The sequence below is a fragment of the Giraffa tippelskirchi genome, chromosome 2 (assembly GCF_054371585.1).
Source record: "Giraffa tippelskirchi isolate mGirTip1 chromosome 2, T2T-mGirTip1v1.2.pri, whole genome shotgun sequence".
Classification (NCBI taxonomy): domain Eukaryota; kingdom Metazoa; phylum Chordata; class Mammalia; order Artiodactyla; family Giraffidae; genus Giraffa; species Giraffa tippelskirchi.
Window position 1 is genome coordinate 17,990,574 of NC_137276.1, and position 16,686 is coordinate 18,007,259.

General features: G+C 45.3%; 1 protein-coding gene across 43 annotated transcripts in view; it reads right to left on the reverse strand.

The window, feature by feature from the left end:
- TCF7L2 (transcription factor 7 like 2) overlaps positions 1-16,686 on the reverse strand; it is a 215,485-nt gene that overhangs the window by 80,130 nt on the left and 118,669 nt on the right. For 11 of the 43 annotated variants that reach the window (XM_081539297.1, XM_081539288.1, XM_081539279.1 and 8 more), the window contains one exon: positions 10,402-10,545. The exons of 30 other annotated variants lie outside the window; for them this stretch is intronic. In XM_081539297.1, coding sequence (XP_081395423.1) covers positions 10,402-10,545 — 144 coding nt within the window. The remainder of the gene's footprint in view (positions 1-10,401; positions 10,546-16,686) is intronic. 2 more of the 43 variants (XM_081539532.1, XM_081539241.1) reach the window with 1 other exon arrangement.

Sequence of the window (16,686 nt, forward strand, 5' to 3'; positions counted from 1 at the left end):
AATCTGTGCTGCCAAACTGCTGAGAGACTCAGAAGCCACAACTTCCGGTAATAAAGATTTTTCTTCCCAACTATCATAAAGCAGCGGATCTGGAGAGCATCTGTGTATCTCATGCATGATCCTGGTGAGCTAGGACCATTCACATGTTAGAGTGGAGGCTGGCAGTGCACTGAGGTGCGCACCCTGGCTTTACAAACATGTGAAGATGAAGCCTTCACATCCCAGCCCTAATATTACTCTCCGTAGAACCAAGGCTGATTTCAAAAAAAAAAAATTTTTTTTATGCCACAGTTTCCTTCTCTTTAAAAACGAGGAAAATAGCTCTTACCTTTGGGAGGTGGGGTAGGGGGTGAAATGAATTAACATATGAAAAACCATTTAAACTAGAGCTGGTCCATGGAAAAGCACTCAATAAACATTAGGTATATAAAAAATTGGAAAAAAATAGTTTTTCCTCTTGTGATGGAGTAGCTATAAGTGTGAAACAAGAATATTTACAAAAAACTGAACTCAAAGCCTGAACAACAGCAAATTTCTAATAAGTGGTGGCTAACATTAACATTACACCCCTACTAGAAAAGGGTTCCTCCTTCTTTCCTCTCAAAGAGATGAATTTAAAAATATCCACTGAGAATGAATAAGTAAGAGCTAATGTTGATAGAAGTGCTTCCCTGGTAGCTCAGTGGTAAAGTATCTACCTGCCAATGCAGGAGACATGGGTTCAATCCTTGGTTGGGAAGATCCCCTGGAGGAGGAAATGGCAACTTACTCCGCATTCTTGCCTGGAGAATCCCATGGACAGAGGAGCTGGCGGGCTATAGTTCATGGGGTCGTAAAAGAATCAGACACAACTTAGCAACTAAACAACAGATGTTAACAGATGGACATGTACACCACCTTAACTCGGTGAAATTGCCCAATAAAGGAAGGGATGTATAAAAATTTCCCTGCTTTACAGACGGAAAAACTGAGGTCTAGAAACTATACTATGCACACGATCACTCAGCCAGTCAGTAGCAAAGGCAGGGTTTGAATTCACGCTCTTAATCATTCCATTAAACAGACTTTGCAAGAACCATCAACAAGTGCCAAAACGCATTCTCTCTTCTTCTGAGGCAAGACAGCTCATGCCAAAGAGGATTGTAAGAATTACGACTTTATCATTACATCTGAAAGAGGGAGTAACAAAGAGATCCTTTTTATGGAGAGGAAATCCACTGAAAAGACCCAGAAGGAGGAGCTCGACATGACAGAAGGAGGAAGGCACTTCTCTGGGCTACCTTGGACCTCCATGTCGACGAAAGGGCCCTAATTCCACTCCCCGGGAGAAAGACTGCTGTACAATCCTCCACCCCTCGACCTCCACTTTCTCCCCCACTTGTTAACCGTGCCCAGAGGGTGGCAATACATTTAACTGCAGACAGTCGTTTTTGTTAATGGAATTCTAAGCCCATCAGTTTTCAGCTGGGAGGATGAGAGAATCTTTCGCTGTGTTTTTCTAAAGCAAATATTTAGTGCTTTCATCTTTTAGTGCCCTAACATGCAATCTGTCACCCAAATAAGAAAAGGGAAAAAAAAAAAAGAAAGAAACCTTCTTATGTGGGTGTTGGTAGAAATGATATCATGTTTCCGACATCGATCAGACAAACGGCAAGCACCTCTGGAGGGAGAATGATCACTCTGTAAGTTCTTCTCTGGCATCTTCCAAAGTAAAGGCACCCAGGTCCCGGGGTTTACACTTGCTCCACATGTGAAAATGATGCCAGCCCTGGCTTTCCACAGCACCCCTGACCTGTCAATCAGGATGCAGAAAAGCATCTTGTGTCTGAGAGCTATTCTATTCTCCTGGTTTCGTCCTGGCGCCCATGCTCCTGTTACTTTGTTTAGTGTGTGATTTTTTTTTTTTAAATGAGAACCATTCTTCTTGCACCTGGAGGACATTCCTCTACAGAAACCTGCTGCCAGACAAAGGTAGTTTCTTATCAGCAGACTTACTCCTCTCAACTAAACCCTGGATGCCCCAACTCTACCACACTCTGAGGGGATCCTTCAGCCTCTCAAGAGAGCAGCGAGGAGTGGGGATACAGACAGGAAAGAGGGGTGACATTTTTTAGAAAGTGGTTCTAACACTTTCTCCTGATTCTAAAGCAGTTTTCCATCTCAGAAAGCCAGGAGGAGAGTTACGACTGTGTTTCTGGATGTTACCTCCCCTTTCCACCCCTATAATTTCTGCTTTCTGCTCTGGGTCACTGTTTCCACTTCTCAATTGGCTGTAATGGCAAATCTCCAAGTAATTACAAAGGCAGGAATCAGATTACACCAGATCTTACATGTGTGCGATTGCTGCCACCTTCCCAGCAAAATCCACCACAGAGGCATCATCAACTGTTCAGTCAAGTGTGACGTTCTGAGTCGGGGACCCTTGAGGTCACCTCTCCTCGTTTCGCAAGAGGAGGATAGGCACATACACAGGATCTGCATGTACAACACAAACATTCCTGCAGCTCACTTTTCCCGAAGAAAGCAGAAGGTCTGACCACAGCAGGTGACACACAGCTCTGGCCTTCCCATGGCTGTTCCAGCTTGTTCCTAAACCTGGCTGGGGAGGCATGGGTCATCATGGAAGCAATTCTGTTTCTGGCTTCACCTAAGTAGTCAGATAAGTGAGGACAGTCTGCGAGAGCCACATGGGTCAACAAATCTACAGATGATGTACCATCTTCATTTTACACATCAAACTGGTCAATCCTAAAGGAAATCAACCTTGAAGATTCATCGGAAGGACCAATGCTGAAGCTGAAGTTCCAATACTCTGGCCACCTGATGTGAAGGGCTGACTCATTGGAAAAGACTCTAATGCTGGGAAAGATTTGAGAGAAAAAGGAGAAGGGGGCCACAGAGGATGAGATGGTTGGATGGCATCACCGACTAGATGGACATGAGTTTGAGCAAACTCTGGGAGGTAGTGAGGGACAGGGAAGCCTGGTGTACTGCTGTCCATGGGGTCACAAAGAGTCGGATACAACTGAGCAACTGAACAACAACAACAAACCTTGATCATCGGTCCTGATCATCGGTCCTGACATCTAGGAGACAATAACAGATAATTTAAAGCAGAATACTCCAGAAGTCATTTCCCTTCACAAGGCTCCCTAGATGGTCAGCAAGAACATGTCCCTTACTAGTTATAGTTTTCTTTGGCCACTGTCAGAATTAGCCTGAGTTCTCCTAAATCTACAAGGTAGCCCAAAGCATCCTACGGGTGTGGGCAAAAACAGCCTCTGGTTATATCTCTTGGTGGAGAAAGAGCAGAGCAGAAACACAATCGACAATGAAAAGTCAGCCTCTGAATGAAAGAGACAGATCAGGTCAACGATACCTTTTCAAAGGTGAAAACCATAAAAATTAAAAAAAAATAAACCCCACATCCCTTGTGACCTTAAAACGGTAGCATAAAAGTGTGTATAAGGTGACGGAACTGTTCTGTATCCTGACTGCGGTGGTGATAATATGAATTGATGCTAAAATTCACAGAACTGTAGACCAAAAGAAAAGGCCAATTTTGTTGCATATGTTAAAATACAATTTTTGAAAACCCCACACGGCCAAGGAAGCCTGCTTCTAAGACCTAGAATCAGGGACACAGAAGTACACACAGTAAGTGCAAATCAAAAACTAGACAGCTGCAGGTAACCCCACCAAGCAAGACTGCAGGGAGAAAAGTCCCCCACCAGGAAACCTGATCTGAGTCTACTCTGCTGCCCCCAGCAGGACAGGGTCAAGGAAAACTAATGTCCCAGTCCCTTTAGAAGCGCATACAACACTGCATCATGCGAGTCCATGCCCAGACACTGCTGTCCTTGCCCCACCGGGCAGAGAAATGCCCCACCGGGCAGAGAAATGCCCCACCTGCCCTTCAGGAACTGCCCAGATTCCTGAAGCCAGTAAAAGCATCATCAGCAAGCTCCCCCTCCCTCTCGCCTCCACCCAGCTTTCTCCTGGGTTCTTACATTAAAAAAAAAGGGCAGGAAGAAAGAAACTTGTCCAAGAGGCAGAGCTGTGAACTGGGATCTCTTGGCTGATTACGAGTTTCTTCTACTTTCTGGTAGAGGGGTTTCTCCTTTCCCCAGGAGCACAGCACCTCTCCCTGGCCACACTGGTTGCCGGCGAACCACCCGGGCCTGCCAGAAACCCGGTGGGCAGAGTCCAGGCTGAGCACTCAGTGATTGAGCGCTTGCATGCTCCCTCTGACCCCAGCCCCGTACATCATGTCCAACCCAACACCATCTCCTGCCAGCTCTGTTTTTTGAAGCAGCAAGAGGTCCCCGCTGGGGCCCAGGGGCTGCCACATAGGGGGCTCCAGCGAAGCTGGGCAGTCAAGTGACAGGTGGGGCTGGGAAATAAACGCAGCGGGCAGCAAGCGTCCCCTGGTCACCCCGCCCGCCGCCTCCTCGCCTCCCCTTGCCTCCTGCGACTCTCACTTCTTCTTTTTCTGGCGTCTCTAGTTCCTTCCTCGTCCCCACCCTCCCTTATCGGAAGGAACTGGCTTTTCCAAAACAGAAACTTTCACTCTGAGCCCAAACAGGCCTGCTATTTAGACCTTTCCAGAGAAAAATGCTGCCGAGCTGTGAGCACCCCGAGGGTGGCGGGGCCCGGGAAGAACAGAGCACACACATACACCCCAGGAGGTTGTTAACAACTAGTTCAAAACTCCTTGGCCGGACAGAGGCCACCTTCTTCCCCATCTGCAGCTCAAGTAGAGGTGGCCAGTCACTGATGGGGAAAGAACGGCCTGAGGAAAGGGTGGTCAAAACTTGAACCTGGCCTTATCAGAGAAGATAAGGCCACTTCTACCACCTTACTCCCCAAACCAACATCAAAAAACTGTTTTCAGAACTACTACATTCCTTTAATGCAAACAGGTTTGAAGTGAATGTTCAGTGTTGTGAAGGAGAAGGCTGGGAAAGTGTGGAGTAAAGAATAAAAGATGAGGTAGCGCCTAGAATCAGCTCCTGCAAAACTAGCAGCAGCAGATACAATAAATACCTTCTGGATCAGGTGCATAGAACTGGCCTGAAAGAGAAGGCTAGAAACTAAGATCCTCCACTTTGCTGACCTGACAATCTCCTTTTAATAAAAATGAGTAAACTAAGTTCCAGAATCTGGGCTGAAGTGTGGTTCCTCTCTGTTCCCCAATTCCAAACATCTACCTCACTGACATCATTAAAGGAAAGTACTCTGAGAAACAGAGGTATCACATCACGGAGAAACAGACAGACAGACAGGCGGATTCAATAGAATGTCAAAATTGTGAGTAAAAAGCATCCACTCCCTCTCTTCAAATACTGACCGTGTACTATGATCTGAGGGGCCCTGTGAGGTATAAAAAGTCTGAAGGTTAATTTAAACTCTCCCTTGACACAGCACAGCCCATTAAAAACTGATCTGTCACCTCACAGAATTACAAAAGGGGAGGATCCCAAACCAATAAACTGTGTGGATGACAAGATGTCACGCATGGAAGGCCCGAGTCTTCTCTACTAATGACCTTTGTCACACAGTTGCAAAGAAAACATATGACTCACAAAGAATGGGGAAAAGGGAGGCAGTTACAGAGATAGGAGCCGTGATCCAGCCTGTGGCGTCCGTGCGGGGTTCAGGGGGGCCCCACAGGCTGGATGCAGGGCCAGAGAACGCCCCCACCCTCCAAGGGATGAGGTCCTTAGAGGATGTTCACGCACCCTGCCTGGGCTTCCTACTCTGTATACCAGCCTCCTGGGGTGGAGAAAAGTATAAGAAGTGATCAGTGTGCATGCCTTTGGTCCAAGGAATGTCAACAAGGGACATTAGGCCCAGAATAATCCTTTCCCTCTCTGGGCCTGTGTCCCTGGTAGGGAGCCCTGTGCAAGCAGTGGTCAAACTGTGTCAATCCTGCAGGGCTCTGACACGTGGCAGGGGAAATCACACCACGTTCACCATGCATTGGGAGTGTGGCTTCTCTGAAGTATCGGGAATTCCAGTTAGGCACCGTGATGCCCACTTATACTCGTGGAGCTGAAATTTGGCAGAGGAAATCCACGCACACATTTAACCTAGAAGAACTCAACAAAGAAGCTCTGCAGAAAGAAAAACAAGAAATAACAAAATAATATGGGTGGTCTCACCACCAGTCATCCCACCCTGAGAATAATTCTGGGGAGGAGAGTGAATTTGCTGGATTGCTTGCACAGAATGCTCCAGGGCTGTGTGTGCTAAGCCACGGGTCATATACATCATGGGGGCATGAGGGAATGTCCACAGTCATTCTGTCTTTGTTATTTTCAGCTTGCACTCTTTCCCACATGAGATGCAATCAGACTGTAATAGTGCAACTTTAGAAACAGTGGGTTTGCACGGGGGCAATGACTAAACATATTGAGAGATACCCAGTTCTAGGATGGATACCGCTAGACGTTTTACCAAGAGTCTTCGCGGGATACACAGGAAAGGGTTTCTATTACAAGAAATGTCAGACGGATGGAAAAGAATTACATATATGATATGAGCCCACCTCTCATTTTTTAAACACATCCTTTAAAAGACTGAAAGCATGTCCAAATACTAATTTTGCCTTTCAGGAACATTTTTACCATTTCTCTCATCCTGCTTCTTTATGTAATCAGGAGGGGGAAGATGAACTAAACATTTTAGCTGAACACAATACTTGGTAATCCAAAGTTGTAATGCAGAGATTAATACTTCCCCCTTCTAATGTACTTTGTTGTGTAAATCCAGATTTTCCATACATAACATATTGAAAAACATAGATCTAAGGAAATGAAGCAATATCTATATTTTTTTCAACGACTAAGAGCAAAAATAAAACTCTGGCCATGATGCCATGCTTTTTAGAAATCAGACATATAATGAGCCACAGATTTATAGGATGTGGTCTAATAAACCTAAGAAAAGTTTCATTTCCTCTCACCAAAGTGGTTAACTCCCTGTCTATGTGACTAGCTTTGCAAAGTTAGCAGAAGTCTTTTTTCCCCCTTACATGTCTAAGCTGCGAAGTTAATAAGCAAGTATCAGCAATAATGTGTTCTCTCCTGAACTCACACACACACCTAAAAATGAAATAAAATTAGGCTCAAAACCAGCAAAAACGTAGGTCAGTATACCAAAACATCAGAAAGGACAGAGGGTATCACCCTGCTAACCCCCAGCCCACTGATCAGGAAAAGTTCAAAAAAGCCCTTCAAGAGGAAGGAAGCACAGAATAAGGGAAGGATTCGAACAAAGACCTCTTTAAAAGTTTGTTTGCAAGCATTTCCGTGAAAATGGTATTGACTAAGCAATTACAGGAAAAAAAAAAAAACACTTTCTTTCTTATCTGAATGCATTTATACCATGGGTCACACCCTATTATTGTCACTATTAAACATGGTAATAGCCTAAATGTAATGACTTTGTGTGGCGAGCTTGAAAGTGGCCATGAATAGCTAACTAGAAAGAAGTGACTCATGCCTGCCCAGGTGGATATTGACTTTCTTACCCATATTTACTCAACTGGTCTACCAACCTTAATTCCCTTGAGGAGAGAGCTAAAGGGTTAGAATCAAGCTGACTCGCAGGGGAGAGAGAGAAGGGCCAATGGATGGGTTAGAAAGGATCCCAGATGTGGTACCTGTAAACCCAAGACTGGACTTTAGATATCCTGAATCAGAAGCCTCCTCCCAGCTCCTGAGATGGCTGGGTGTTGAGCAGGACCTAACCCAATATCCTTTAGCGAGTGGAAGATGATTGGTGGGGAAGGCTCCAAACCACAGACTACTGCCATGGTCTTTCATTAATAGCAGTTTTATAGCTCCGCCCCTTCGCTGTGTAATTTTAAGCAAGTTACTTAACCTCTCTGAGGTGCATCTGCGAAATGGCAAAACCACAGCACTTTCCTCTTAGGGTTGTTGTCAGGTTTTCAAGAGTTAAAATACACAAATCCCTTAGAGAAGTGCCTAGACCCTAGGAGGTGCTGTGTTGAAAAGTCTCTTTGATCAGGATTTCAAGGGATCCTGGGAGGTGCCCAGTGAAAGAGGCTGGGGCAGGGATTCCTCCATTATCCCTTTTTAACAGACATGGGGATTGTGTCACAGATGGATGAAGCACCTTGCCAGCAGAGGTGAGAGAATGCTGGACTCAGAGCTGGTTCTGCCTCCTCTGGTCGTGTGCAGTTTCCGCGATGCTCCCCGGAAGCACCTGGAGTGCACCCGAGCTATGTCTGGAAACCATGCGGCAGGACTGAACTACCCCAGCAGAGGCCAGTCCATCACACAGACACACCGCCGGGGTGCGACTCCCCCGGAATCCTGCCAGACGCTTGTGCCAGACCCAGCACACAAGCTCCTCTGGCCATGTTCCCGCTTCACATGCCTCAAGTCAACTGAGGTTCACAACAGCTCACGTCGGGTCCCCCTGCACTGATGGGGGCACTGAAGCACACAGCAGTTAGGTAACCTGCCTGAGGTCACAGAGCCCGAGTGGTGTCTCTGTGTCTGGTCTGTTCACAATTCAGGGACTTAGTCCCCCCATCTGGGAGGCCGGGGTAATTGGCTCTTCCCCAAGAGATGCTTCCCTGTCCCGAGGGCAAAGCTGAGAAACCGGCTGGCGCCAGCAAGCTAGTCGGCGCCTGTGGATCTCGAGTTATAAGGAAGAAACCAGTGTTTCTGTTTCGTTTTCGTCAACTCAGAATGGGTGCCTGGTTCTCCTTTATCTATCTTGTAACTCTGACCAAAGATTAATGAGTTACCACTTGCCAGGCCCTGGTGGAGGAATAACTATGTTCGGTATGGCCTTATCATCCATAGTCAGGATGAACAGAGGCGCTTATTAAAAGCCAAACCAAGGAGGGGCTGCTAAGAAAAAGCTCTTCCTTCGGGCCAGGGCTGCCGCACAGAAGTCAGCCTCCCTGCTCCACCTAACTCAGGCCAGTTAAAGACCCGGGCCATATACATACATGGGCCCCAGCAGATCTAAGCACAGGGCTCATCAGAAGGAGGGGGTGGGCTTGGGGATAGTTCAAAAGACCCTAGACACATCCTCAGTTTTAGTCACATCTGGTCAGAGGGGACTAATTAGACAGGAAGAGCCCCACAAGACACCGTGTAACTAACTAGAAATAAGACACAACATAGTGTACGAGAATAACCGCATGAAAAGGCAAAACTCTGTAACGAACCATTCCATGTTTCACAAATGTTTTACAAACCATTTTTAAACTTTAGACACATGAATGACAAGAAAGAAATGCATCCAAATATTAAGAGATTCACAACTAGGTAAAAAAGGAATGTGTTGACATTTTCTCCTGCATTTGGATGAAACATTTGGATGTTTCTCTATGTGTGTCTTGTTTTCTTACAGGGCTATTTACTACTTTTTAAATTAGGAAAAGATTTTCAGGATGATTTCACCCGCCTTTTCTCACTCCAAAGGCAAGACGCACCGACAAATGTCACGTATTACTCTAGGCCTCTGCTGTTTTCTGTCCCTGCAGCCCTAACATGCTGCAGGGCAATCAGCACATAGTAGGTATACAATCAATGTTTGTCAAAGACAAGAGGCTCTACTAATTGGCTCTTAAATATTCCCTTTCCTTTTCGAAAAGGAAGAAAGTCAGAAGCTAACATGAGTTACTAAATCATTCACCGTTTAAGTCTAAAGAGTTAACTTGATGATTTTTATCTGTGTTGACTTTTGCTTTTCTGAGGATGAAAACACGTTCTAGATGTTCTTTATTCTCTGGGACTACTAATTTGATGAGAACTGTCACTCCCAAGCATGGAGCAGTGTGAGATATTGACACGGGATTGAATTATTTAAAGGAAATTAACAATGCTTCCTGTCCTTGAGAGCGACATCTGCCAGAAGAGCCATGCGCGGCTGCCTCGGGAAGCACCACTGCAGGAAGGGTGAGCAGAGCCCGGAACCCCGAATGTGAAAAGAAAATCTATAAGTTGTAAAGAATGAAGAACAAAGGCCAAGTTCAGGTGATACCTTCTCTTCCACTGGAACCTCTGAAGAGTCCTAAGAAATCATTTCCACGGGGTCAAGTTTAACGGGATGACCTTGTTCATCATTCTTATGGAAGCCACACAAGATGCTAGACCATGTGGCTTCAACTGGGAGCCCGACGCCTTGGGTTCGCAGGAGCATCTTCCTTCCCCTTGTCCTTGCAAACTGGCACTGTTACGGCTATGATAAACCTATCCGTGGTCAGGACACCCAGACATCATGGCACCCAACGTGACAGGGATGTGACAGGACTCAGGGACCACGGAGGATGGGCCCTGCCCTAGCGGGAAGGAAACCATGTGCTTCTGTCCAGAGCCCGCTCATCTCATACCATCATTCTGCTCCAAGACCTACCTCCAAACACCAGGGCTCCCCAACCTTTTGTAAGGAGTGGCTCCTTTTCATGTCCCTGAAGACTTGAGTGCTGACAGTGAAGTCTGAGGGGGGGTAGAAGTGCTGACAGTCATGTCCCTGAGTGCAGCAAGGGAGGGGGCACTGCTGCCAGGAAGAAAGGGGAACAGAGTGAGGCTCGGGAGGGAGGGGTGCGCAGTCAGCAAGGCATTCACGGCCCCCAGCTTGATGTCCTGCGCTAACCCCCACTTCTCTACAAACTCCAGGAGGGGGAGGATCGCCGTTCCCCGCTTGAACTCTGAACTCTCCCACGTCCTTGCCGGCCAGCTCGGGGACCCTGCCAGAGACATCTTCAACACTGCCTCCTCCAGGCAGCCTTTCTGGGCATCTCTTCCCACTCTGCCCACCTTGCCCATCACTCCTTCTTCTGAGAAGCCCACTGGCTAGCATTTTCCCTCTCTCTCAACTTACCTTACCGAATCATCCATTAATTTAAACCGTGTAATATTGCTGCTTATTGGGTTGGCCTAAAAGTTCATCCAGGTTTCTAAGGAAAACTCCAAATGAACATTTTGGCCGAGCCAGTATTTCTACCCTACAAAAATGCAGTTGCATGGGGTTCCATGCCACTCCAGAGCTATTTGGGGAGCTGTGTTAATACCGTTCCCTCTGCCAGGCTGCAACCTTTTTGAGAGCTGCAACTATACTGGCCCCTCTGGACCACTTGAAGGATCTGGTAGCACAAGACCTGAGTGCTCAAGAAGTCAGTGCTCTACTGCATTTCAACTCAGCTGGAGCCCTGTGATGAGCGCTGCTTCTCTGTTTAGGGTTCTAGACAGGAATGTTTGTGTCATTCCACTATCCCTCACAACTACCCTGTGAGGTGGGTACTGTCGTGCCCATTTTACAGAGGAGGAAACTGACTCAGAGACGTTAAGGAGCATGCCCAAGGTCACACAGCTAGTAGACGGCGGGAGAAGGGGGACCTGAACCAGGTCTCAGTCAACTCATACTGTTGCTACATAGATGCATCTTCCTGTCCAGATGTTGACTATTGCTCTAAAAATGGGGTAGAGAATTGAGGGGTGTTAACAATGACCTAGGATCCAAGCACAGCTATTTCACAACAAGGAAATATCATTCTAATTGTTTTAAAAAGAAAAGACCTATGACTTTTGTGTTCATGGTAAAGAATTATGTCTTCTCTACCCTAGTTGTTAAAAAGTTCTATGTGAAGGAAAATCCCCATGAACAAATTTTTTCACCCTTTTTAATCCCCCCCCCAAAAAAACAGAATTCAAGGTTAAGAATATGAGATTGGGCACAATACCCAATATTTATGTTCTGATATTCACTAAATAGCAGAATGAGCATGGTGGGCACTGAAGACTAGGAGTTAGAAAAGCAATGGAAATAATGGACAAATCTATGAAACAGCAGCCACATTTCTAGAATAATTTACATGGTTCTCAGATAACTGGGTCCTCTGATGGTGGGGGGGGGGGTTTCTCCAGGTGGATTAAACCAGCCAAAAGCATGTGAATACCCAAAATGAGAAGGGGCCGCATCACCTGCAAACCGGTGCCTCTCCACTGCCCTCATGAGTTACAACTGTCCCCGTGGCTGGACACTGAAAGTCACCATTGCGGGAAGCCCAAGGTCTGTCCCCAGGAAGGGCAGCCCAAGCCCCAGAGGAAGCATGGGTGCCCAGCCCTGGACGTCCCTGGTCTCCATCCGGGAAGCAGAGCCTCCCACTCTGCACTTCTCCACGGGGCTCTTTTGTAAACAGGAACGTGAGTCATGGGGCAGGCATGAGTCCATTTTCCAGATTAGCCCAGCTTTACAACCGAGGTCATCCTATTGTGCCCCAGTCACAGCAGTGACTCATCTTACTGCCTCCCACCAAAGGGAACATGGTTTAGCCCTTCAATTGTTCCTGAAAGGAACCCAGCAGTATGGGGGTTTCAATCCTGGTCTGCTTGCTTTGCTTCCTAACACAATGCTGAGAGCAAAGATATAAAATTCCAGAGGGCAAGCATCCCAGGAGTTTGGAAAAGAAATGAATCTAAGGATATCCCAGAGATCATATTATCTTCCCATGGCCTCTTAGGGTCTCCACTCCCATAGGGGCTTGCATGCACATACACACACACAGACACACACACATTTTCTCTCTCTCTCCCCTTTGTATAGGATCTAATATTCTTCCTGGGAATCTCAGAGCCAAATTTGCAGGTCATGTTTACCAATCTCGTAGGATATCCCAGCTTTGAAATTTGTGAGATTAACCTTACCCCCATCTTATCTTACAGGTTTATCTTGCTTTCCTCTTTACTCTAATTTCCTTCATTATTCACTTCCAATCTTTTTACATAATATGAAGTCTCATAAGCCACTTCAAGTTTGGGGGGTATAAGATTTCGTATAAACAGATCTAAGTGTGCATACAAATACCAAATCATTTTGTACCATGAGAGAACTCTAAATGAGTCTTCCCCTAACAAATACAAGACTCTTCAACAAATCCTAAAGATGATGAAGCAGATGTCTGCCAAGTTTTCTGCTCAGCATCCATTCAAGCTTTTTCTGCTAACAGTACACTGAATTATTTAGGAGGTATCACCCTGACTCTTGAGCCATACAGTTTGGGTAGAGTAGACTCTAACCCCCAGCTCCACAGATGGGCAAGTTTACTCAGTTCAAATGCACTCAGCCCATTACGCCCCCTGACCACAGACACTGGTTCAGAACTGTGTGGGGACATAAGGTCTCTCTGGACTCGAACCTGCCCCCATGCAATGGAGTCAACCTAGAGGAAAGCAGAGCAGACGGAGGGGAGGAAAAGGTGTCCTGGAATATGTGACCCTGGATCCAGCCATGCCTGACACATGCCTCCTATAAACTTTCCAATTATGGGTCAATACACTCATTTTCCTCGGGCCAGTTTGGGCTAGGTTTGAGGAAGGAGAAGGGCATCCTGACCAGAGAAGCCTAGTCACTTTTGTCAGACTGACCTCAATAATCATTCATCCACAAAGCAAGCAGTAATGTGAAAAAACCTGGAGATGTTCCAGAAAAAGTCAATGAAGCCCTCTGGAGTTTCATGATCCAGGAATGAGGAGGGGATTATTACAAGGCAACATATTGGAGGTAACTGTCCAGTACTTTTCAAAACAAGAATGAATGTGGAGTGTGGCTAGTCTTTGGACAGGGGAGTGGGGACCTTGAGAAACCATACACCTGCTAGAATTACCACTCGGCCCTCCTCTGTTAGTGCCTCCAAAGCCACTGGCTGCACTGACCGACTTTATTAAGATGTGGTCTCCAGAAGTTGAGGCTGTGACATGTCAAAACAGATGGCAGGCAAAGCAGGTGGTAGGTTTCACTTTCCCTGATGACGTGGCCCCTGAGGACATGGTGTGTTGAACAGTACTGGACAGGGCCACATGGAGCAAAATCAAGGTGTACCACTAAAAAGTTGAAGCAATAGTTGTGTATTCTACTATTTTGTTTCTTTATGAGCTTATAGCCACCTTCAGCAGGTGGCTGGGCAATATTCAAATGTTAATGCAACAGAGACAGAAAGTACAAATTGCTCTGCCAGGAAAAATAAACACAAAAGGAAAAAGAGTATAGAAGGAGCTGAAAAGCATTTAAAAACCATAAAGCCTCCAGACATAAAGTTTTTGTATGAAATGTGTTACTCACACCAAATTTGGTCAACAGCTGTCGGCTACTGGGAGAATTCTACACCCACTGCTTAGGCAGGAAGAAAAAAGCAAAAGCTTCCAATTTTGTTTCAGTGAAGTTTGATGTGATCATTAATTTTTATGGGTCAACTTGTCTGGGCAATGGGGTGACCAGATATTTGGTCAAACATTCTAAGTTTTTCTGTGTTTTGGATGAGTTTAAATTGGTAGAATGAATAAAACTGATTGCCCTCCTTAATGTGGGTAGGCCTTGTCCAATCAGTTGAAGGCCTGAATTGAAGAAAGGCTGATCCTAACCAAATAAGGAAAACTCCTCCTGTTTGACTACCTTCAAGCTGGGACATGGGAGTTTTTCTTCCTGCCTTTGGACTTGAGCTAAAACACAGGCTCTTTCTGGGTCTCAAGTCTGCCAGCCTTTGGACCAGTACTACATCACCAGCTCTCTTGATTCTGAGGCCTCCAGACTCAGACTAGAGCTAAATTATAAACTTCCTTGGGCCTCCAGCTTATTGAGTGCAGATCTAGGGACTTGGTCTTCATAATCGCATGAGTCAATTCATTACTTATAATAAGTCTCTTTCTATATCTATCTATCTCCTATTGGTTCCGTTTCTCTGGAGAACCCTAATTACATTTGGGTTATGTTTTTTATATGCTTTCTCCCCTCATGTAAGAGGGAAAGGATTATTTATGGGTCTCGCAAAGGAATCAGAATTTCAAAATGGAATGGGTCTTAGAAATCATGTAATTGAATTCTTTGTTGTTTTTTTTTAAATCCCTAAGTCTAGGCATAAAGGGACGTCCCCAGAACTATACAGCTAGAAAAGAACAAACCAAAAATCCAGATTTTTTAAAAACTAGGAGGTCAGGGTTCTATGTACAACAAGGAAGAGTTTTATTTTGAAACAGCATCTCTGGAGGAAAAAACTTCCATTTGAGAGAAGGACATGGGCAAGAGCCATTCCACTAAAGAAGCCAACTAATAAAACGATAACTAAAAAAAAAGAAAACTGGCAAGAGGGTGAAATCCTCTTATCTCTTTATCATTTACATACACATGCACATGTGCATATAAACAAGGACACAAAAAACAACTAAGCAACAGCAGCCATTCATCCATCCAACCAACCACACACATACACATCAACTCAGAGAGTTCAGATCTTTATGCTCTATCAATTATTGTCACTTCTGAATGTAAGGTAAGTTTGGTGTGAACAAATCACATTTGAAAGGTCTTGTCAAACAAGACACAAAAAAACTGTAATCATGGTTCTAGGAAAGCTACCATTTTTGTCTTTAAAAGTGAGTCCAGTTTTTTCCCAAAGTAGCATACTGACACAGACATGGCAAATGTATGTGACACGACTTTTCATGATTTATTTTTCCAAAATGTAAGCATGTGAGTGATAAGGTGTGCCAGTCTGTGTGTGTACACACTGCCCACCTGTGTGCGTGCAGAGGTAGGTGGGTTATCCTCCAATATAGGTGACAATGGCCTGCAGTCAGGAACGGCAAGTTCCCAGGTCGCATAGAGCAACTCCTTCTTGTCAATACACTTGTCACTTCCCAGTCAGTATCACTGGGCCACCCTGCTCAGAGCTGGCATCAGGTGAAATGTAACCATCACCCCTACACTCAAGGGATGTAGGAATGAAGTCTGCCTTAGCCCTCAAGGACCTTATCTTAGTGAGAAAGAGACCAGGATTCAAACAGAATGAATACAAAAGGAGCCGATGTTAAGTCCCTTCTTAGACTAGCCTTTTACAAAGCACAGTTCATCTCATCCTCGATCTCAGCAAAGAGACAGATGTGGGGCCCCATTTTCACTGCCACTTTCCACCAACTAGCTGTGTGCCCTGTACTTTTGGGGCTCAGTGTGCCAAGTCACGTGAGGGTGCTGGCTACTGAATGACTGGGAAGGGCCCTGCCCACCTCCAACGTGCTCCAAATCTGCAGGGTGAGAAGAACAGGGGTGGGGGTGGGGGGTTGGGGGGAGCATTAATTCCTCCCATCACTCTGAGTACAAATCCTACATGCCTAGATTTCTGCACATGGCCACTGTATCCTGAAGCGATATTTACTGAAGACAGTTACATCCAAGAGAAAAAAACTTTCTTTTACCAGATAAAAGGTCTATATGGCCAAGGAAAAATACTTTAGCGATAAGGTATAATAAAAGGGAATTTGTAGCATCATTTTGAAAGGTGTTTATTGGTTTAAAGAAAACTTTGCCAACTTTTGTTTTCTGAGGGGAAAAAAATACTTCTCAATAACAAATATTGAGAAGATGAAAAAGAAACCCACTTTTTTATTATGGTAGAAACAAATGAAGGAAAATCACCTAAAATAGTTTTTGAAGAGCATGGGATAAAGTTTAAAAAAAGAGTTACTTGAGTAATTTTGAAGAAAGGAGATGCTTTTATTTTTTTAGCTGATATCAACACTAAAGTAGCCCAGAAAGTGAAGTCAAGGCTTTCTGGGATGGTAATAAGGTACAATAGCCAAATTTAATAATGGAAAATTAGCCAAGGCATGAAAAAAGTAAATGAAGTTCTAACAGACATCGCTGGAACAC